This window comes from Tupaia chinensis, unplaced genomic scaffold (assembly GCF_000334495.1).
Source record: "Tupaia chinensis unplaced genomic scaffold, TupChi_1.0 Scaffold143681_1, whole genome shotgun sequence".
NCBI classification, from domain to species: domain Eukaryota; kingdom Metazoa; phylum Chordata; class Mammalia; order Scandentia; family Tupaiidae; genus Tupaia; species Tupaia belangeri.
In genome coordinates, this window is record NW_006203529.1 from 76,310 (window position 1) to 98,542 (window position 22,233).

General features: G+C 39.2%; 2 protein-coding genes across 2 annotated transcripts in view; one reads left to right on the forward strand and one right to left on the reverse strand.

The window, feature by feature from the left end:
* Nucleotides 1-22,233, forward strand: part of LOC102491143 (olfactory receptor 10G7-like) — a 67,173-nt gene that overhangs the window by 38,557 nt on the left and 6,383 nt on the right.
* On the reverse strand, nt 12,519-13,484 carry OR10G6 (olfactory receptor family 10 subfamily G member 6). The gene has a single exon (XM_014582618.1). It carries the CDS (start codon nt 13,452-13,454, stop codon nt 12,519-12,521), a length of 936 nt encoding a protein of 311 aa, XP_014438104.1. The 5' UTR covers nt 13,455-13,484.

A 22,233-nucleotide genomic window follows, 5' to 3' on the forward strand; every position in this document is an offset into this window, starting at 1 on the left:
GTCTTTTTGAGAAAAAAGCAAACAAAAAACAAGAGCTTTCCAACTTGAAAATTAATATGGACAAAAATCTTCTCTAAGTGTTTATAATCCAAGGTTCCTTTATATTTTAATGACTCACAGTAAAAGGAAAACCTTAGGCTTTGGTTATAATAAATAAAAATAAAAAGGCTAAGAGAAGACTATACCACCCAGTGTAAACAGAAGTCTTAAAGGAATAACAAAAATTTAAGGTATTTTACAAGATAGAAATTGCTGGCTGTGAATAAAAGTAAAGCATGGTTTTCCAAGCATCACTGATAATTTTTTAATTTGCAAATTTCTTATTTCTTGTTTTAAGAATTGAAATAGTTTTGAGATTTTTCATTATGTTTTTAATACTGTGCACAACATAAATGCATTATTTGATAGTCATAAAATGCTAATTTTTTAATGCTTTTAAGAATTGGTTTAAAAATTGATTGACAGGGACCAGCAGTTAGCATAACGGCTATGTTGCTGGACTCCCATGTAGTCGACCGCGGTTCGAGTCCTGGACCCAGTGGCTTAAACTCACGCTGGGCCCGTGTGCATGTATGCCCAAGATCCTGAGAGGAGATGGGAGGAGAAGGGATTGAGGTATGGTCATCTCCCCTGGGGGGTGATTTCTTGCTTTCTGTCTCTTTGTCTCTCTCTTTCTGGTGAGCATACATGCCCTATACCAAAAAAACCTCTCAAAAAAAAAAAATGATTGACATAACCTATTATTTGTACTAAAAAGTAATGTGACCCAGAATACCCTTTATTTTTGCTTAGGATATTTTTTTATATATATCTGAAAGTTGAATGTATTTCTGTCATAATTGTAAACAAACTTATTTTAACTGTATTGAAACATACTCTTGGATACTCTGTCTATCCTTCATATCCTGAAAATCTGAAGACTAATTGCCATGTTTCAGAATATTTAAGAAAAAACAAAAAACCCTCTTCATGACAATTTTGCTGAGTAGTAGTAGTGTAGACTATAAGCATTGGTAAAACTTTGACAGTTCCTTTCTATACTCAATAGTTAAAATTCAGTCAGTCAGGCATGCCAGATTCTTTTTTTTTTTTAAGAGATATTTTTTGCTTCAGGGCACCTGTGTTCCCCAGAGAGTCAGAGAGAGACAGAGAGACAGAAAGTGACAAATCACTCCTCAAGGCAGATAGCACACCTCAACCCATTTTCCTTTATGCTCCTCTTGGGATTGTGGGTACACATACACACACACACACACACACACACACACACACACACACGCGTGCACACCTGGCATGAGTTTTAGGTAGCCGGGTCTGGAACTATAATCGTGGTCGACTACTACCTGGGAGTCCAGCAATGTAACCATTATGCTATTTGCTAGTCCCTGGAAGATTAGTGTTTAACGTAGATTGTTTTGTGTTTTATATTCACAGTGTTAAATATAATGTTCAAAATGAAAGTATAGCATTTAAATTTGTCAACATGCTTTTACAAAAATAAGTCCTAAATTACTAAGCTTTATTCATATGTTCATACTTTTTCAAATCATTATAAGGTAATACTTGTTTTATATTAAAAAGTCCCTTATAGGGATGGGCAGGTGGCATGGTGGTTAAGGTGCTGGACTTCTACATGGTCGACCATGGTTCAAGTCTCAGATCTGGCAGCTTGGTTTCTCGCTTTCCTTCTCTCTGTTGCTTTCTGGTCAAATTAAAATAATAATAATAACAACAAAAATAATAATTCTTTTTAAAAAGGTCCCTTATAAACAAAAAATTAGAAGTCTATTGAATGGGATTAACAATAGTTTAGAAATGATGAAAGAAAAGAATAACTGAACTTTAAGATATATATTCAAAATGTAAGAAAGACTAAAAAGAAGAACAGGAACTTAAATCCCCTGTGGACAACTGCTAGCAGTTTAACATGCAGGAAATTAGGATTTCCAGAATAGGCAGAAATAATATTTGAAAAAAAATGCTCAAAACACTTTCAGACTTTATGAAACTATAGACCCACTGATAAGAGAAGTTCAGTAAATTCCATGTAGTACAATCATGAAAGAAATCACACCAAGAAGCAATACATTCAAAATGCTGAAAGTCATTGGTAGTAAAAATATTAAAGGCACACAGTGGAAAAGGACTCAATCAAAAAAACCTTATGGGGAACAAAGATAAAAATGACATAAAATTTCATCAGAGAACTTGAAAGCCAGAAGACAAGGGAACATTTTCTTTAAAGCAATAAGAGAAGAAAAATATCGATTTAGAGTTCCATATCCAGCTAAAACTCTTACAAAAATGAAGATGAAATAAATACTTTGTCAGACAATCAAAAGGAGAAAAATTCCATTGCCATTACATATAATATAAATAATTCAACACTCATCTCTCAATAATTAATAGAAAATGTAGCTTTAAAAGGTCAATAGGGGGCCAGCAGATGGCAAAGAGGTTATGTCGCTGCACTCTCACATGGTCAACTCTAGTTTAAGTCCAGGGCCTAGTGGCTTGAAACTCACATGGGGGATGTGTATGTGCTTGGCCAAGATCCCAGGAAGAGAATGGAGGAGGAGAAGGAATAGTGGCATGCCCATCCCCCCGAAGGATAATTTCTCACTTTTCCTCTCTCTCGGGCAAACACACACACTCCTAAGGCAAAAACTTTCTTTTCTTTTCTTTTTTTTTTTTTTTTGCCATAGGGCATGTGCACTCGCCAGACAGACAGAGAGAGACAGAAAGCGAGAAATCACCCCCCAGGGAGGATGGCCACGCCACAATCCCTTCTCCTCCATTCTCCTCTCGGGATCTTGGACACGCACACACATGTGCCCAGTGTGAGTTTTCAGCCACCGGGCCCAGGACTCAAACCGCGGTCGACTATATGGGAGTCCAGCGACATAGCCATTACACTAACTGCTGGTCCCAGGCAAAAACTTCTTAAAACAAAATAAACTATCAAGACTGGACTAATATTGCTAACCAATTTAAGTTCATTTTAAATTACGCTTTTTAATTGCCAGAGGATGCACATGATCGCCAGACAGAATATAAGAGGGAGGAAGCACTCCAAAAGAGGTATGGTCACACTGCGGTCTCTTTTCCTCTGTTTCTCCATCCTGTCAGATTTGGGTCATGGGTACACACATGCCCAGCATGTTTTTCAAGCCTCTGGGGAAAGTATTCAAACTACATTTTGCCATATGGGATCCAGTTCCTTTAGCCACTAGGCTACAGGCCAGGGCCTTAATTTTAGCTAATTATCAACTTTGGAAGACTCCACAAATTTCTGAAAATTAATCTTCTTTATAAGTCACCTTCCTATAGAATATTATCACAAAATAAACTTGAACTACACACATACACAAAGCAGTTGTTATGGTCCTATCTTTTTTTTTTTTTATTTTATTCACACTTCCCTCATCCTCTAGATTTATTTTCTTCTGTTTTCTAGGTTTTCCTTTAGGGTCAAGTACCAGTAACTTGTGGAGTATAATATTTAAGTAAAGTTATATAAAAACTGGGACAATTTTTATATTCAAGAGTTTTACTAAGGCCTGTCCTGAAGTAAAGTAATTAAGCTCTGCATGGAGGGTGCTGAGTCCCACATGGCTGACCAGGATTCAAGTCCCCATCCCAACAGCTTGAAAAACACCAGGTGTGCACCTGCATGCCCAGGATCATGACAGGATGGAGAGTAGGATGAAAATGATAGAGAAAGAAAAAAAAGAACTTATTTTTAAATCACATATACAAGTAAATTGGGAGAATTTATTTTTAAATCACATATCCAACTAAATTGTATCCATGATCTATATAGAACCCTTATAGGACCAGGAGATGACATAAAGATTAGGTTGCTGGACTACAGTGTAGTTGACCACTGCTCAAGTCTCTTAAACCCAGCAGCTTAAAACTCACACTGGGTGTGGGATCAGCAGTTGGTGTAATGACTACATACTGTACTCTCATGTAGTTGACTGCAGTTCAACTCCCAGACCCAGTGGCTTAAACTCACACCGGGCATATGCACATGCATGCCCAAGATCCCGAGAGGAGAATGGAGGAGAAGGGACTGTGGCATGGCCATCCCCTCTGGGGGCATAGTTACTGCTTGCTTTCTGCTTGTCTCTGACTTTCTGATGAGTGCATGTGCCCTATAGTAAAATCCTCTCCAATAAAAAAAAAAGAGAAAGAAAAAGAAAAAAAAAACTCACACTGGGTATGTGTGCATACATGCCCACAATCAGGATGAGAAGGGAAGGTGGCATGGCTATCCCCCATGGGGTGAATGCAAGTGCCCTATAGCAAAAATCTCTGTTAAAAAAAAAAAAAAAGAAAAAGATAATTAAAACTCAGTAATAAGAAATCAAATAACCTAAATTAGTGATGACCAAAAATCTGAATAGGCATTGCACCAAAAAAAAAAAAAAAAAAAAAAAAAGAAATATGAATGCCTAAGTAAGCACTTGAAAAACTATTCAACATCATTAGTAATTAGGCAAGATGCTACTTCAAATCCACTAGGATAACTAATTCTTTTTTTTTTTTTAAGGAGAATGACAAATATTGGCAAGTATGTAGAGAAATACACTGCTGGTGGGGAGATAAAGTGATGCAGCCACTGTGCAAAACAGATGGGCATTTCCTCAGAAAGGTTAACACCAAGTCACCAAATGACTCTGCAATTTCACTAAGAGAATGGAAAACATGTTCAAACAAAAACTTGCATATGTATGTTCATTGGAGCATTATTCATAATAGCAAAAATTCAGAAACAATTCAAATGTGCATCACCTGGTGAATGGGTAAACAAAATATAGTATATAGATATTATAGAGTACTCTGCAGCTGCAAAAATAATAAAGCACTGATATACTACAACAGGGATGGACTTCATAGACGTGCAAGTGGAAGTACAAGACCATTTTATGATGTGTGTATCAAGTGGACAGAGACAGCAAGTAGATTTTGGTTAGCCGGGACTACGGGAGGAGACAGACACTGGCTGCAAACAGGCACGAGGAAATAAAAATGTTTTAAATCAGATTGTGGAGAGGTTGCACAACTGGTGTAAATGTGTTAAAAATCATCAAAATGTTAGGACCAGCAGTTAGCATAATGGCTATGTCGCTGGACTCCCATGTACTCAACCGCAGTTCGAGTCTCCGACCGGTGGCTTAAACTCACGCCAGTTGCATGTGCATGTGTGTGCGTGCCCAAAATGCCAAGAGGAGAATGGAGGAGAAGGGACTGTGGCGTGGCCATCCCCCTGGGGGGTGATTTCTGACTTTCTGTCTCTCTGTCTCTGTCTGTCTTTCTGGTGAGCGCACGTGCCCTATAGCAAAAACCTCTCAAAAAAAAAAAAAAAAAAAACAAATAAAGCAAAACAAAACAGAACAAGATCATCAAAATGTTGACCTTGATTCGTATCTCATCCCCAGCAGTTTAAAGATCATACAAAGTGCAAGTGCGTGTGAGTCCCAAATTCCCATGGAATGGATAAATAAAGGACAAAGGATTGCAGATGGCTGTGCCCCATGATAGGGTGCTTTCTCTCTTTAAAAAATTTCCCTCCATCTCTGTCTCTGTTGAGCAAAGGTCCACTCTGCCACACACACACAAAGTTATTAAAATGTACATTTCCAATGAGTAAATTTCACCTCAGAAACATTGTCTAGGAAAAGGCAAAACACAACTTTCAGTCCTGATTAAGTTAGTGTCCCATGTATTTAGAAATTGAATTTGATGACTGTTAAGGCGCTATGATATGGTGAAGTGAGTTTGGGGTTTGAAGAGAGGTAGACCTATGTTTAAATGTAGGCTTCAGATAAACTGAATAGCTTGATGAGTTTCCTTAAAGTTTCTAAGCCTAAATTTTCTTATTTGTAAGTGATTTTAAAATAACTATGTCTAGGGTCAGCAGGTGGTGTGGTTGTTACGGTGCTGGGTACCAACATGACCAGTTTCACAGTTCAAGTCCTGGACTAGGTGGCTTGAAAAACATGCCATGTGCATGTGCATGGGTGCCCAAAATCCTAATAGGAAAGTGGAGGAGAAGGAATTGTGGCCTGGCCATCTCCACTGAGAAGTGATTTCTCTTTTTCTCTCTTTTTTTTTTCTTCTTCTCTCTCTCATCTCTCTCTGGCAAGCACACTAGCCTTATAGCAAAAACTAAAAAACAAAATGAAATAAATACGTTGAACATTTTGCACACACATACACAATAGTAATTCCTATTGGTGGCTTTGATTACTGTATACCGAGCAGTCTATGATTTCATGTCTTTCTTTGAAAACCTCTAACATCTTTTTTTTCCTACAATCACTATAGATAATAACTCAAATTTTCACACTTGGCTTATCTGAAGTTTTACTAATTGGGTACACTAATATCTATCACCTTCCTTATCTGAATTTTTCCCACATAGAGTTTTCACACTGATGACTCTTCATTCTCCACTTAAAGGATGGAGACTCCACTGTCCAGGCTATATCTAAACTTTTCAATGCAGATTAGTTTTTTTTTTCTCTATTTTTTTTTTATTCTTTTAGGGTCTTCTACATTTTTTAAAGAATTGTTTATTTTACTTTATTTATTATTGTTATTATTCAGATTGACCAGGGAGAGAAAGAGAGACAGAGAGAGGAAAATAAAAACAAGTCGCCAGGTCCAGTACTTGAACGGTAGTCAGCCATTAGGGAGTCCAGTGCCTTAAGTACCAAGCCCACTGCCCACCCCTCTACATTTCTTTTTATGTAAGAGGTTACTCTAACATCAAGGTTACCGTGATAAGTATAAAGACACATAGGATGACCCTGTAGTTCCTTTAAGATGCTAGAATAGTGTCTGCTTTCCTGTATGAATTCTCAATAGAGGAGTTAATTAATTCCATATGCACACATGTATAACCAGACGATTTTAATCTTATCCAAAATAAGTACAGTATCTTCTAGACAGCCTAGAGAACCCAACTACTACTGAAAGTCTTATAAAACTTAACATTTTTTTTTTTTTGTGGAGAAATGTTCACTATAGGGTGCTTGCGCTCGCCAGACAGACAGAGAGAGACATAGAGACAGAAAGTGAGAAATCACCCCCCAGGGGGGATGGTCACACCTCAATCCCTTTTCCTCCATTCTCCTCTTGGGATCTTGGGCACGCACGCACACGTGCCCGGCGTGAGTTTTAAGCCACGTGAACCGCGGTCGACTATGTGGGAGTCCAGCGACATAGCCATTACACTAACTGCTAGGTCCCAAAAAACTTGACTTTTTTCAGACTTCTGCCATTCTTTTTTTCTTTATATTTTTACTAGAATTAGGATGGAAATTGGAAGGGCCTTATTTCCAGCAAGCTTGAGAAATATTATTTTATTTTTTAACTTCTATGAATTTCTTGCATAGAGTTTGCATTGTATAATATTAGTAAGAAGACAGAAGCCTCAGTCAGCAACACCACCCCCCCAAACCAAACTCTTCCAATGTCTGAAATTGTGTGTTAATTTAAAAATCCAGGCGATCTTTGGCTTATCGTATCATCTTATTTGGATTTTTTTGTCGTTAAATTTTAGATGTCCTTGTTCACACTCTACTTTCTTCATTCAAATTGTCAAGCTCCATATCAGAATTCTATGGTTTCTTAATCTTTATTTTCTTTGCTTTTTTATTTTTTTATTTTTTACTTTTTTTAATGTAACTAGTCTCCAGTCTTGAAATAGATCTAGCCATACCTGGATTTTAATCTTCTCAATTATTATTTTTAGCCTCTTATTTCACCAGAGTTGGATGATTATAATAGTCTTCTAAAAGATCTTCTCAACTCTTACCTTTCTCTTTTAGTGAATTATTCCATCCTGCACTGATGGAATGCATTGACTGATTAAATCCCGAAAGATTTTATGTCACTGATCCCCTTCTAGAAATGCTAATTATCCCAACCTCATGAAGCAATTTACTATGCACCAAAAATGTCTTAATTTATCATTCAACACTATGTAAAATATGTATTTCACTCCCTAGGTACAATATTTAAATGGTGGATGAGAAAAATCCAGTTGATGACTGTTAATCTTGACAAAAAAAAACTTCAGATTTTCTTATGATACATTTTCTTAAGTTTTTTTTTTTTCCCTTAGATTTTTGCCATAGGGTGTGTGCACTCACTGGAAAGAGACAGAGAAAGAGGGAAAATGTGAAATCATCCCCTGGGTGAATGGCCACATTATAATCATTCTCCATTCTTCTCTTGGGATTTTGGGCATGCATGCACATGCAACTGACATGTTTTCTAAGTTCTGTGTACAGGACTCAAACAACAGAGTCAGCCATGAGGGAGGGATCCAACACCTTAGCCACCGCGCCATCACTGGCCCAACTCAATTTCTTATCTTTTTTTCCCAGGGCATTTTTCTTCATTATATTATTTTAATAGTGTTATTGTGATTATTTCTAATTTTCATATAATAGTTGTACATATTTATGAAGTTTTGTGTATGTTTTAGTTTTGGGTATACACCATGTATGTACTCATGAGAGACAGAAAGAGAGAGAGAGAGTGAGAGAGTGAGAAATCATTCCCAGGAGATATGGCCATGCTACAATTCTTTCTCCACCCTCTTGTCGGGATTTTGGGTGCACACACACCCACACACACCAGGCATGTTTCTCAATCTGCCAGGTCTGGGACTTGAACCACACAGCCGACCATATGGGATCCAACACCTTAACCTCCATGCCATCTACTGGCCCCATACTCATAGAGTTTTAAGAGCCTTCACGACCTTTCATGAACACTGTGGAGGTGGAAAGATTATAGAACTTTTGAATCCATACAGTATCACTTAAAGATCATCTTGCTTAACTAGAAAAAAAATAAAAGGAAATTAATGCTAAAGATATTAAATGCAGAGTGGTCAAAGGACTTTAAATATCCTTTAGAAATAATCTGAACATAGAAAGGGTAGAAAAGCAGCCCTAACTGGGTATTTAAAGTATTTTAAAGGAACAGCTATTTAATAAGTTTATTAATAAGGCAGATACATTAGTGTAATATTGCTCAATATTAATGTATGTATTTGAATTTTAAAATTTGAAGCCTGGGACAACCCTGTAGCCTAGTGGTTAAGGGAGCCAGATCACACATATCTGACCACAATTCAAATGCTGGCTCTAAAAACATGGAGGTGGCTTGAAAAAACATGCTAAATCCATGTGTGTGCATGCTCAAAATCTTAGGATGGGGAAATGAAGGAGAAGGGATTGGAGAATGACCATGCCTCATTTAGGAGTGCTTCTTCTTCTCTCTCTCTCTGTCTCTCCCTCTCTCTCTGACCAGCTCATGCACCCTCCTAGAGTTAAGAAAAAATGAAGTGAAAAGGTAGAAAGAAGCCAAAGCTTAACTATTAAGTTAGTAATGTATTATTCAAAATAGTAATATATTCTTAGCTTCTATGTTCAAATGTGGAGAAATAGTCACACAAACTAACACTACTTTTTTGGTTCTGCTTTATTTATTCATTTAATTCTCTAGCTTCAATAAACTAGAAATAAATGTGAATTTTTTTTTTTTTTTTTAGAGTAGAGAGAAAGATTTTTGCTATAGGGCATGCACGCTCACCAGAGAGACTGTGAGAGACAGAAAGTGAGAAATCATCTCCCAGGGGAAATGGCCATGCCTCAATCGCTTCTCCTTAGTCTCCTCTTGGGATTGTGGGCACACACTCACACGTGCCCAGTGTGAATTTAAGCCTCCGGGTCTAGGACTTGAACCATGGTTGACTACGTGGGAGTCCAGCGACGTAACCGTTAGGCCATCTGCTGGTCCCTAAAATGTCCCCTTAAAGTTGTATTTTAAGATACTACCTTGTAGGGATTAGCAGATTGCATAATGGCTATGTTGCTGGAATCCCATGTAGTTGACTGTGGTTCGAATCCCGGACCAGTGGCTTAAACTCATGTCAGGTACCTGTGCATGCGTGCCCAAGATGCCAAGAGGAGAATGGAGGAGAAGGGATTGTGGCGTGGCCATCTGCCCTATAGGGTGATTTCTCGTTTTTTGCCTCTCTGTCTCTCTCTGTCTTTCTGGCTAGTGCATATGCCCTATAGCAAAAACCTCTCCAAAAATAAAAAGAAATATTAGCTTGTAGTTCTTTCTAGTAGAAAGTTCAGATTTCCAACTCAATTGACAAGCTCACACATTAGCTGTGCTGCTGTTTAACCATGAATAGAGAATAAAGAAAAATTTGTTGCTTGGTGTTTTATTACTATTTACATGATAAGATAATTGTATATTTCTCTATTAAACATAAAACAAGCAATTAAGAATTTCCCTTTTATTTCTTTCCATAGTCTCTTTATTCATTATACATTCAAGCACTGTGTATCATTACAGTTTGTAAAATGAATTTTCTCAGCATGAATACTCTCTATATTCACCCAGTTAAGGTATTCATTTGTGTGTGTGTTATGTGTCATTGGCCCTTATGGGAAAAGAAGTCCTCATGTTTGTTTTAATCAAGTTCCAGACAGGCTCTCTGTTGGGCTCAAGGGCCTTGTTACTAACATTCTGCCTCCCTCTTGCTGTTCTGTGTTCAGGTGCCTGTGGTACTGCGGCTTTACATGTTTGTAATTGCCTTGGGCTGCTCTTCCTAAGACAGGTAGTGAGGCTTCTCCAGAGCATTCCCTTAAGATTGTCCCAGGAGCCGTTTGCTGTCCCCGTCACACACACAAAAAATCCTACCTACTGCTCAGCTCTGACTGACTGGGTCTTTCAGAGCATAGCTTGTCTTACCTTTTCTAGGAAGCCAACTTTGTAAATTCTGGGTCTAATGAACTCTCTCTCTCTCTCTCTCTTTCTCCTTTTCCTGAACAACACTTAATGTACACTGATTATTTTATGTTCATGTATTTTATTTCTCTGCCTCATATATAAATGCATTTTCCTCTCTTGTAAGGGATGGCCATGCTGAAGTCCCTTTTCCTCCATTCTCCTCTTGGGACTTTGTGCATGCATGCATATGTGCCCAGTGTGTTTTAAGCTGCCAGGTCCAGGACTCAAACCATGGTTAATTAAGTGGGAGTCCCACAACTTAACCATTGCTCCATCTGCTAGTCCCTGCCCAGTGTGATTTTAAGGACACTGGGTCCAGAACTCAAACTGCAGTTGTCCATGTGGAATCCAGAAGCTTAACCTCCATGCCAGTTGCTGGCCCCACTCAAATCGTGGCATGGGCATCACCCCTACCTTGCCTGAGGAGGGGAATATTGATTTTCTGTCCTTTTGTGTGTCTCTGGAGAGCCCCCTGCCCCCGCACCCTATAGTGAAAATCTCTCAAAACAAACAAAAGAAAAACCCAGCAAAAGCAAATCTAGCACTCTGGGAGTCCTAAGGGTAAAAAGTACTTCCCTTTAAATGCTGACAACATTCTTACAAAGACCACTGGCACCCCAGTGTATTCCTATACAATCTTGCTCCTAATGAGTATCCAAACTCACACACATCTGTCTACCTTTTTACACGATCTGCCTCATTAACACCAATGGAGGCATCAAAGACACCAGCTTGTGCCTGTGGAGCAAGGAAGTTTATCCTCAGCACTCCTGCCTCAGTTTGACCACAGTGGAGTCCTATACAAGCTCAGAAAACTAGACCTACTCCGTTTCTGGTGCAGTGCATGTGTAATAGCTCTCTCACATGAAGGCAAGGTTGACCTCTCAAGTTCAAGTCCAAGGTCATTTTTTATCATTTTTATCAAGGTGAAAGGCGGAGAGAATGGAGTAAGGAAAAGCCACTTCCTTGAACTTCAGTATTTCCACAGCTAGATAGGAATAATAATAATGCCTAATTACAGAATGGTTGTCAAGGTCAAATTAGATGGTTTGCATACTGGTTATTTATTACCTGTAAAACACTGACCAGATATTTAGATGGACATTAGATGCAATAATACATATGAGAAAGACCATGTATTTGTTTGCTATCGGGCATGTGTGCTAGCTGGAGAGACAGAGAAAGGGAAAGTGAGAAATTAAGAGATGACCATGCTGCAATTTCTTCTCCTCCATTCTCCTCTCAGTCTCCTTTGGGGATTCTCCTTTTGGCATTCACATCTGCCAGCACATGTGCCTGGCGTAATTTTTAAGCTGCCAGGTCTGAAATTTTGGAGCACGTGTTGATCATACGGAATCCAGGGCCTTAATCTTCACACTAGCCACTGGCCTGAGAAAGAGCTTTAATAAAATGACAGAGCATTTGACTTATCTTGAACTTTCCTACAAGGCGCTATGCTGGCTGAGTTGTTCTGACTGATGTGCTTTGGTTCTGAAGGAGCACATATGGGAAACCATGTTGAGAGCAGGCTACAACATGGACTTCCCAAGTTTTCACCTTTCTACCCAGCAGTCCTCTGCTATCTCTGTGACTCCTTTCTTTTTCTGTTTTCAGTCTTCCTGATTAGTTAGTGTCCCATCAGGACTGTGTATTGGCATGTCTACTGCACGTAGGGAGGGGTGTAGTCAGTGAGCCTGCACCACCTTGCAGCCTCCCAGCCTCCATAATGCTGCCTTCATCTCTTTGTTGCGGAGGGTGTAGATGATGGGGTTGAGCAAGGGGGTGACAACAGTGTAGAAGACAGCTATCACCCCATCCAAGGGCTCCTGCGAGCCAGGTCGCAGGTAAATGAAGGTGCAGGGCACATAGTACACGATGACCACAGTGAGGTGGGCAGCACAGGTGGAGAAGGCGTTGCGGCGTCCCTCCGCCGATCTGATCCGCAGGATGGCAGCCACTATGTAGCCATAGGAAGTGAGGATGAGCACAAAGCAGGTGAGGGCCAGGAAGCCAATATCCACAAAGGTGACGAGCTCATTGATGGTGGTGTCAGCACAGGCAAGACGCAGCAAGGCAGGGATGTCACAGAAGAAGTAGTCAACCCGGTTTGGGCCACAGAAGGGCAGCCTAAATATAAAGCTTGTTTGGAAAAGGGAATGGAGGGTTCCACCCATCCAGGTGCCAAGAGCCAGGTAGTTACAGACTCTGTGGGTCATGATGGTGGCATAGTGCAAAGGCTTACAGATGGCCAGGAAGCGGTCATAAGCCATGAGTGTGTAAAGGAAGCACTCAGTGCAGCCCAGGAAATGGAAAGAGAAAAGTTGGATGACACAGTCCCCAAAAGATATAGCCCGACTACCCAAGAGAAAGCCAGCCAGCAGTTTGGGCACGATGGCAGAGGATATGGTCATATCCAGGAAGGACAGGTGACACAGGAACCAGTACATGGCGTGGTGGAGCCGGACATCCACCAGGACAGTGAGGATGATGAGCCCATTGCCCGAGACGGTGAGGAGGTAGATGAGGAGGAAAGCCAGGAAGAGTGGCACGGCCAGCAGTGGTGGGTGGTGCAGACCCACCAGGAGGAAGTGAGCCACGGAAGTCTGGTTTCCACTTTGCATTTTCTTGTTGTTCACTTCCACTAAAAGAAGTAGCAGAGAGGAAGGCTCAGTAAAATTCTAAAATCCTGAAGCAAGATTCTGCATCATTTCCAAGTAGGAATGGTAAAGAGATTTCTCTCGCCTTCCCCCTTGAGCTTTGACATTCTTTTTCCTCATACTCCCCTCAACTCTTAATTCTGAAATCCTACAATTCTGCTTAGTTCGAGGGAGCAGGTGTTTTTTCCATGGTTAAAGGTAATAGATTATGTGCATGTAATTCAGGAGAATGAAGGAAAGACCACACAGAAATTTTTGTCTAGAAGAAGCAATAAAAGCTTAAACAAATTGGTAGAGAAGGTGCTCTGCTGTTTTCTCTTAGTTTCATTTTATACCACAGAGTTATTTTCTAGGAACTTTAAGAGTTTACATTGTACTGAGTCAGCAGGTGGCCACAGTGGAAAGAAGAATCAAGGGCATGACTGGGGCTGCCAGAACTCTCCCTGACACCAAGGAGCCAGTGGAGCTGCTCTGCATAGGGTCACCTTTCTTCCACTAGTACTCCTTCCAGTGGTCTGTTTACAAATGGGAGACAAATATCTGAATGGTCTGTCACCTTCACAAAGGCTCAGGGTCAAGCCAGTACTGGGAGGCTTCAGAGGGTGTAAATAGGATGTCTAGCTAGCTGGACCCCAGTGGGTAAGGGAACCAGGGTCATGCTTTTGTCTGTCAAGTGGCTTCTTTCTCTTCCCTTTTCATGCATAGATTCCCATGTAAGATTCATCTTCCCCTCTCAATCTCCTTTACTGCCACAGACACTATTCCTCTCAATGCAAATGAGTCTGATGGGGACTGAATGATGTTTGGGGATAGGGAACTTTCTGTGCTAAACCTAGGAGATCTCTGGTAAACTGAAACAGTAAGTCACTCTAAGTAAGTACTACAGAAAACTAAATAAGCTCTCACAATATAGCACAAAGCATATTTTGAAACCATTTTTGAGGTGCTTATTCATGACTTTCTAGGTTCTTCTTTAATTACCAACCTTTAATGGTACCACATTGCCCAAGGGGAAGTCTAAACATAATGGCATGACCTAGAGGAATAGAGAGCCTGAAAATTCATGTAGACCTCCTCCTCTAGTCTCCTCTCAGCACTTCACTCTACAGATTATGTGCTAACCAAAGATTTTTTTTTCCCTGTTTCCTTGTACATTAGCCCCTTTAGTCAGGGATGACTTTGCTCCTCTGAGATCTGAGAGGTTTCTCCAGTCCCACTCAGATGTTACCTGCTCAGTAAAGCCTGTCCTCCCTCTCCCTATTCCCAAATGCTCATTCACTCTTCAGGCCTCCAGAGCAAGTCATTCATGTTTCTATGACAAGCTTACAACAGCATTTTGGAATCGACATCATGTGTGCCTGATTTCCCTATAATCCCTGGGAGCGGGTACAGGGACTTTAGCCTTATTTTTCTTTTCATCTCAAATTGATTGTATATTTTTCTCAGAAAGATTCCCAACCAATGTTAAACAAATGCATTTCCCTCTATCTGGGTGTCCATATTAGCTACTGAATTCAGGATAGTATCAATTAGGTCTTGATTCTCCCATATTACTGACCAGTGTTCAAGTCCCAGACCTAGTGGCTTGAAAAATCATGCTGGCATGTGTGTGTGCAGGCCAAAAATTCCAAAAGGAGAATGGAGGAGAAGGGATTGTGGCATGATCATCTCCCCTGGAAGGTGATCTCTCACTTTCCCTCTCACTGTCTCTCTTTGACTATCTCTGGCAAATGCATGTCCCCTACGGAAAAAAAAAAAACACTTAAATTATTTTTTAAATGGGGGAAGAGGTATAGATTCTCACCAAAAAAGAAATACCAGTCTTCTACACCCATATCAATTGATATTTATTTTTTTTCTTACACAAAGAAGATTAATTTTCCTCCTAGTCCTAATTATCTCCCTATAATTATATTTTCCTCTTATTTCCCTGCTAACTTGACATCTCAGTTCTCATTCACTTTTATCATTTATAGTTCATAATATAGGGAAATATATTTTCCTCTAGGAAGTCTGAATAAATACAAGCAACTTCAAAATGTTCATGGAAAAGGTGAATTGAAGTATAAGTTTATTTTGGTGCAAAAAAGTTTTGAGTCAATGAATAGTTTTCTCATAGTACTTACGTTCTAAACTTTTTGAAGATGCTTGTACTCCTGGTTTACCTACAACCAGGTAAAAGTGCTCTAGTTATTTAGTATATGTAGTAAGAACCACATCTATTATTACCATACAGTATATTCATCTGTAGAATGAGGGAAAAAAATCTATTTCCACATGAAGTGTTGGAAAAATAACATTAGTACCCACATACCCACTTCATCTAGCCATTTCAAATCTTGTATGAACTGAATGAAGCTTAAAGTTGGTGTAGAAACTCCTTTGGGTCAGGAAACACCACCTCCCTCACCCCCACACAAACATATCTGAGAAGCCTGCTTGTTGGAAGGACTCTGCTGCCTTCCCTGTTACCAGCAGCTCCAACACATAATAAATGTACACCTCAGAAGAGCTTCCATGACTGCCCCCTCCCTCCCTGTTGGGACCTTCTCTGCTGGCGACCACTACCTGCATGTGAATCGGCAGAGAGGCCATCGCCCGCTGTCTGCCTCAGCTTCCTGCTCGTTTCTGTGCCTGGTGGAGGCCCCTTGTGAGTTGAGCAGGCCTTCTGCTCTCCTCCTTTAGCATGCCCCTTCCTGCTTGTGCCACCAGGCTCTTGCTTTTTCTCTACATGTATCTGGACTCACATCCCCCTTTTTAGACTTTTTAAAACTATTGCTGGTGATGTCCCTAGGTTTCAACCTCTGACCTCCAGAGGACTCTCACTTTCTGACAGACAGCTTTCTCCTTCCCATGGTCCCCAGAGGGTGGAGGCAAAGAGCGCTGGCATCATTTCTACTTTCTGCTTCAGTGACAATTAACTCACCTAGAAATAAGTTGCAGTGGGATTTGTGAACAGCAGAACCTGAACTGCAGCTGTTCCTGGAAGAGTACTTAGTCGTGAGTTGTGTCCCTATAGCACTGGATCCTGCTAATAGCTTGCACCTGATCAGGACTCAGGAGGCCCCTTCTGTCCTCTGAGTTTTAGTTTTCTCACCCCAAAATTGTAGATACTAACTGTAGACATATGTATTCATTTATTTAACAAAAGTATGGAGGTAGAATTTAAAAGAAGTTTAAAACCTAAAGCAAAGGGAAGAAACACTTATTATAACAGACACAAGAATATCAAGTTTGTTATTGAAAATGATGTATATGGAAATATCCTTGATTTAATTGTCATGTACTGCATGCATACTTTGAAAAACCACATTGTTAAGGGACCAGCACGTGGTTAAGGTGCTGGACTTCCTCATGGCAGACTGTGGTTTGAGTCCCAGGTCTGGAAGCTTGCTTTCTCACTTTCCCTCTCTCTCTTTCTCTCTCTGGTCAAATTAAAAAATAATAATAAGTTAAATAAAAATAATTCTTTAATAAAAAAGAAAAAACACAGTGTGCACTAGAGAGATGCGTGATGACTGAATGTAAAAAAGAAATCATATTTTTTTAAAAAAAAGGTACTACATGAATGCCATGTGCTGATGTCTTAAAAAATACTCTCAGAATTTGACTCACAAAGATTATGCTACCAGGATGTAGCACTAGGATAGGCAGCACCACTGTGGGCAGAACTGTCCAGACCACTCACATACAAGAGAAGAGCAAGCAAGATCGAACATGAAACACATGCCAATTCCTTAGAAGTTGAACGTAATTGGCTTAGAGCTGCAAGGACCCTTAGAGGAATGGCACAACACACAGTCCCATTCTGCCCTTGAGCCCTGAAGAGAAAAGGGGTTTTACCAAAGGTAAAAGGTCATACTTTTTATTTAGTAAATTAAAATCACATAAAGTCTATGTAGATAAATGATATGGATTCATCCAACTTTGACAATAAAAGAGCTTGCAGTTCTGAACTAACAAAGGGCAGATCAATAAATGCTTTACTGAAATATTTTGTCTTATTTTATACACACACACACACACACATACACACACACATGCACACATACATATATTTTTGAGATTTTTGCTGTAGGATTTGTGCTCGCTGGAGAGACAGAGAATGAGAAATAACATCCAGGTGGTATGGCCAGGCCTCAATCCCTTCTCCTCTATTCTCCTCTAGGCATTTTGGGGACACAAGCACACACTCCTTGTATGAATTTCAAGCATTTCTGATGGGAAAGTTTTCTGATCTGGTTACTACTTCAAGAGGTTATTTTGCAGAAAATGTAGAACACAAAGCTTTCAGTGTGCTGACTGCTCATCTATACTGAAAAAATATCGCAGTCCTCAGATTTTAAATCCCTACCTTCATATATGAACAGAGAACTAGATTATCTTCACACCTGTCCTAACACAACCTTATAGGATCAGGGCTGATAAATCTAAAATCATAAGAATGTAATCCTTCTGATTGACGAATTACAGCATAGGTTGAATAAATGTACTTACTAAGTCTTTTCCGTGATAATTAAGACATCTATCTGGAAAGGGTCAAGTCCTGAGAGTTGGAATAGGGAAACTGGCTTAGTATTTCTTTTTGCCCTGTACTCATCTTCTGTCTTCTAAAGAGAAATCCTTCCCTATACATTTTATTGGGTCATCAGAAAAGTCATAGAGAAGCAGAAAAATATATCATGACTTTTCTGATGACCCAATATTAATTCATTCAGAGATGGCTTTTTATCACCTTCTATATGGCATGTATCATTTGGGGCAATATATTACTGTTACAATTTTTGTGTAACAATTTAATCAGCAATGATTTATCCACTCACCAAATACACAAGATATTATATTGGTTATATTTTATGGCTTAACAATATTGATAATATCATGCTAATATTACCTAGTGAACTGGAAGTAGAAGATGTCCTAGGTGTCTTGGAATTTCTCATGTGTATCATATTTCAGGACAAACCCTGTGGGAATAAAGACACTGTCACTTCAGTGACATTTCTAGTAATCAGTTGTCTTGGGGTGAGTTGAGCTAGTCTAAAAATTCTGGACCAGTGTTTTTTTTTTTTTAATGATCTTTTTAGTATTATTATTGGCATATAATTGGTAAATGTGATTTTTCAATACAAGAATACAATGTGTGATAATTGTATGAGTGTAATTAGCATATTCATAATCTCATATATTTGTCATTTCTTTGTGTTGGAATCATTAAAAGTCCTCTTTAACTAATATCAAATATATCATAAATTATTAACTTTCATCACCCAGCTGTATTATATACCACTAAAATTTGTTCCTCTTATCTATTTGCAATGTTTTGTATCCATTAACCCACACCTCTCCATCCTCCAACTCTCAGCCTTCTCAACCTTGAGCAATGACCTTTCTACTCTCTACTTCTATGAGGTCATCTTTGTTTTCATGTGGGTTGAAATATGTGGAATTTCTCTTTTTGTATCTGACTTATTTCACTGAACATAATATCCTCCAGGTTCACCCCATGTTGCCTCAGATGTCAGGATTTTATTCCTTGTAGTGTCTGAATAGTCTTCCATTGTGTGTGTGTATGCGTGCACACTCATGCATGTGTGTATCTTGTTTTCTCTACCCATTCCTCTGTCATTGGACACCTAGGTTGATTCCATATATCAGCTATTGTGAACAATTTTACAATAAACATTGGAGTTCAGATAACCTCATGCAACATGGTAGTTTCCTTTCCTTTGAATATAGATCTGGTAGTGGGATTGCTGGATCACATAGCAGTTCCATTGGGTTGTTAGAAAAATTATGACATATTTTTCTATGGAAAAATGCATCATAACTTCTCCAATGACCCATTATTTTTAGTTTTGGGGGACCCTCCATACTGTTTTTCTTTATTACTTTTTTCTGTATTTTGTTTGTTTGCAATAGGGCCTGTGCACTTGCCAGAGAGAGAGAGGGAGGCTGAAAGTGGGGCACCAAAATCCACAGCGGGGATGGCCATATCTCAGTCCTCTTTCTTCTATTCTCCTTTCAGAATTTTAGGCATGCATGCACACATGCCCTGAGTGATTTTTCAAGCTGCCAGGTTCAGCTGCACAGTTGGCCATGTGGGATCCAGCTGCTTTAACCTCCACTCCACCTGCTGGTCCTTTATACTGTTTTTTGTTCCTTAGAGGTTTTTGCCTTAGGGCGCATACACTAGTGTGTGTGAGAGAGAGAGAGAGAAAGACAGTGAGGGAGGAAGTAAGAAATAACCCCCGCAGGGGAATGGTATGCTACAATTCCCTCTTTCCATTCTCCTTCCAGTATCTTGGGCACGAACACACACACACCCAGAGTGATTTTCAATCCACCAGGTCTGGGACTCAAACCACTGTCAGCCATGTGGGAGACCAGTGATATAACCACTGCTGGCACCTGTTCCCTGTACTGTTTTTGAAAATGACTGTATTAGTTTACATGATCACTAACTAAATAAATTTGCTTTCCTCCCCATTCTCTTCAGTATTTGTTATCTTTTGTCTTTTTGATAATAGCTACTCTAACTTGGGTGATAAAATATGTCATTGTGGTTTTGTTATGCATTCCCCTGATAATTAATGATGTTAAACATGTTTTCAAATGCTTGTTGGCTATTCGTATGCCTTGTTTTGAGATATTTCATGTGTGTTTTCTGGAGAAAGAGAGAGGGAAAGTGAAAAATCACCCCCATGGGAAAATGCCACTCTGCAATCCCTTTTATATTCTTTGGAGATTTGGGGCACACATGCATATGTGCCCAGCACATTTTCAAGCTTTTGGATCCATAACCTGAATCTGTGCAAACAGCCATATGGGATCCAGCACCTTACCATGCCACCTCCTGGTATTTTTTATTTCATTTATTGAATTCTTTGGTTCAAGAATTTCTTCTTGGTTCTTTTTAAAAATTTCTATCTCTGTTGCATTTCCTCATTCTTGAAATGAACTGTCTTCTTGATTTTTTTTTGAGTTGTTTATCTGTATTTTTCTTTCATCTTACTGATTTTTTTTAGGATCATTATTTCAATCCCTGTTCAGACATTTCTGCAATTTCCCTTTCATTGAACTCTCTTACTGAAGTATTATTATGGGCTGTGAGTGTCAGCTCATAGGCTTTGGGATGTGCTTGTGTCAGTTCACCTGGTTCTGGAGTCAGTCCCCTATCTATCTCTTACTCTTTCTCTCTCTCTCTTTTTCTTTCTTTCTCTCTTCTCTCTTTTTCTGTCCCTTTCTCTCTCTCTCTCTCTTTCTTTTTTTCTTTCTTTTTTCCTATAGGGCATGTGCTTGCCAGAAAGACAGAGACAGATAGACAAAAAGTGAGAAATCATCCACTCCCCCGCCCCCAAGGGGGGATAGCCATGCTGCAATTCCTTCTCCTCCATTCTCCTCTGGGGATCATGGGCACGCATGCACATACACCCAGCGTGAGTTTAAGCCACCAGATTTGGGACTTGAACCACAGTCTACTACGTGGGAGTTCAGCGATGTAGCCATTATGCCATCTGCTGGTCACACTCTTAACTAATTTCTATGTGTGTAATTTATTTTGGATCTTAGTCTTTTGTCAAATAAATGTATTGCAAACATTCTCACTTCAACTTGCCTTTTATTGTTCTAATATTGCTTTGTAATAAACAAAAATGATAAATTTAAAAATGAGTGATAGCACAATGAAATTCTTGAAAAATGATAACAGTCACAATAGCATCCTAAAGTCAAATAATTAAAAGGTTCTTAATTTCATTATTCATTAGGAAAATAAAAAAAGTTTTAACACTACAATAAGACTACTATACACCCACTATAAGGGCTAAAATGAAAAAAAACGTGAATATGCGGAATAACTAGAAATTTTAAGCACTGATACTGGGAATAAAAATTGGTAATAGAAAATCATGTGGTAGTGTCTATTTAAACCTACAAATAGAACTACTATATGTTCCAGCAATTCCACTCCTGGGTATCTACCTAGAGGATAGAAATGTACTCAGTCAGAAAAGTACTTCCGCATCTATGTTTATTGCGGCATTATTCACAGTCATTTAGACATGGAACCAACCCAAGTGTCCATGAACAGAAGAATGGATTGAAAAAGTGTGGCAAATATGACTTCAACATTCCACTCTCATCACTGGATAGACTATCTAGGCAAAAAAATAAACAAAGAGGCATTGGAATTAAAGGGAGCCATAAACCAAACATATCTGATGGATATTAATAGAATATTCTACCCAGTAAATACAGAATACACATTTGTTTAAGAAGAACGCATGGAACATTTTCTAATATTGACCATATATAACAGGACACAAAATAAGCCCTGTCTACAAACTTAAAAGAATAGACATCATGTCTATCAATTTCTTTGACCATATTGGAATTAAACTTGAAATTACTAACAAAGAACCTTCAAAAATACATGAAAATTATATAACATACTCCTGAAGTATTTCAATTTTACTCAGAAAATTAAAAATGGAATCAGGGCAACAGGTGGCATAATGGTTAAGGCATTGGACTCCCACACAGCTGACTGCAGTTCAAGTCCTGGACTCAGCAGCTTGAAACCCACACTGAGCATGTGTGTGTGCATGCCCCAAATCCCAAGAGGAGAATGGAGAAAAAAGGATTGTGACATGGCCATGTGATCTGGGTGGTGACTTCTCATTTTCTCTCTTCCCATCTCTCTCTGTCCCTCCAGTGAGCACATGCACCCTATAGCAAAAAT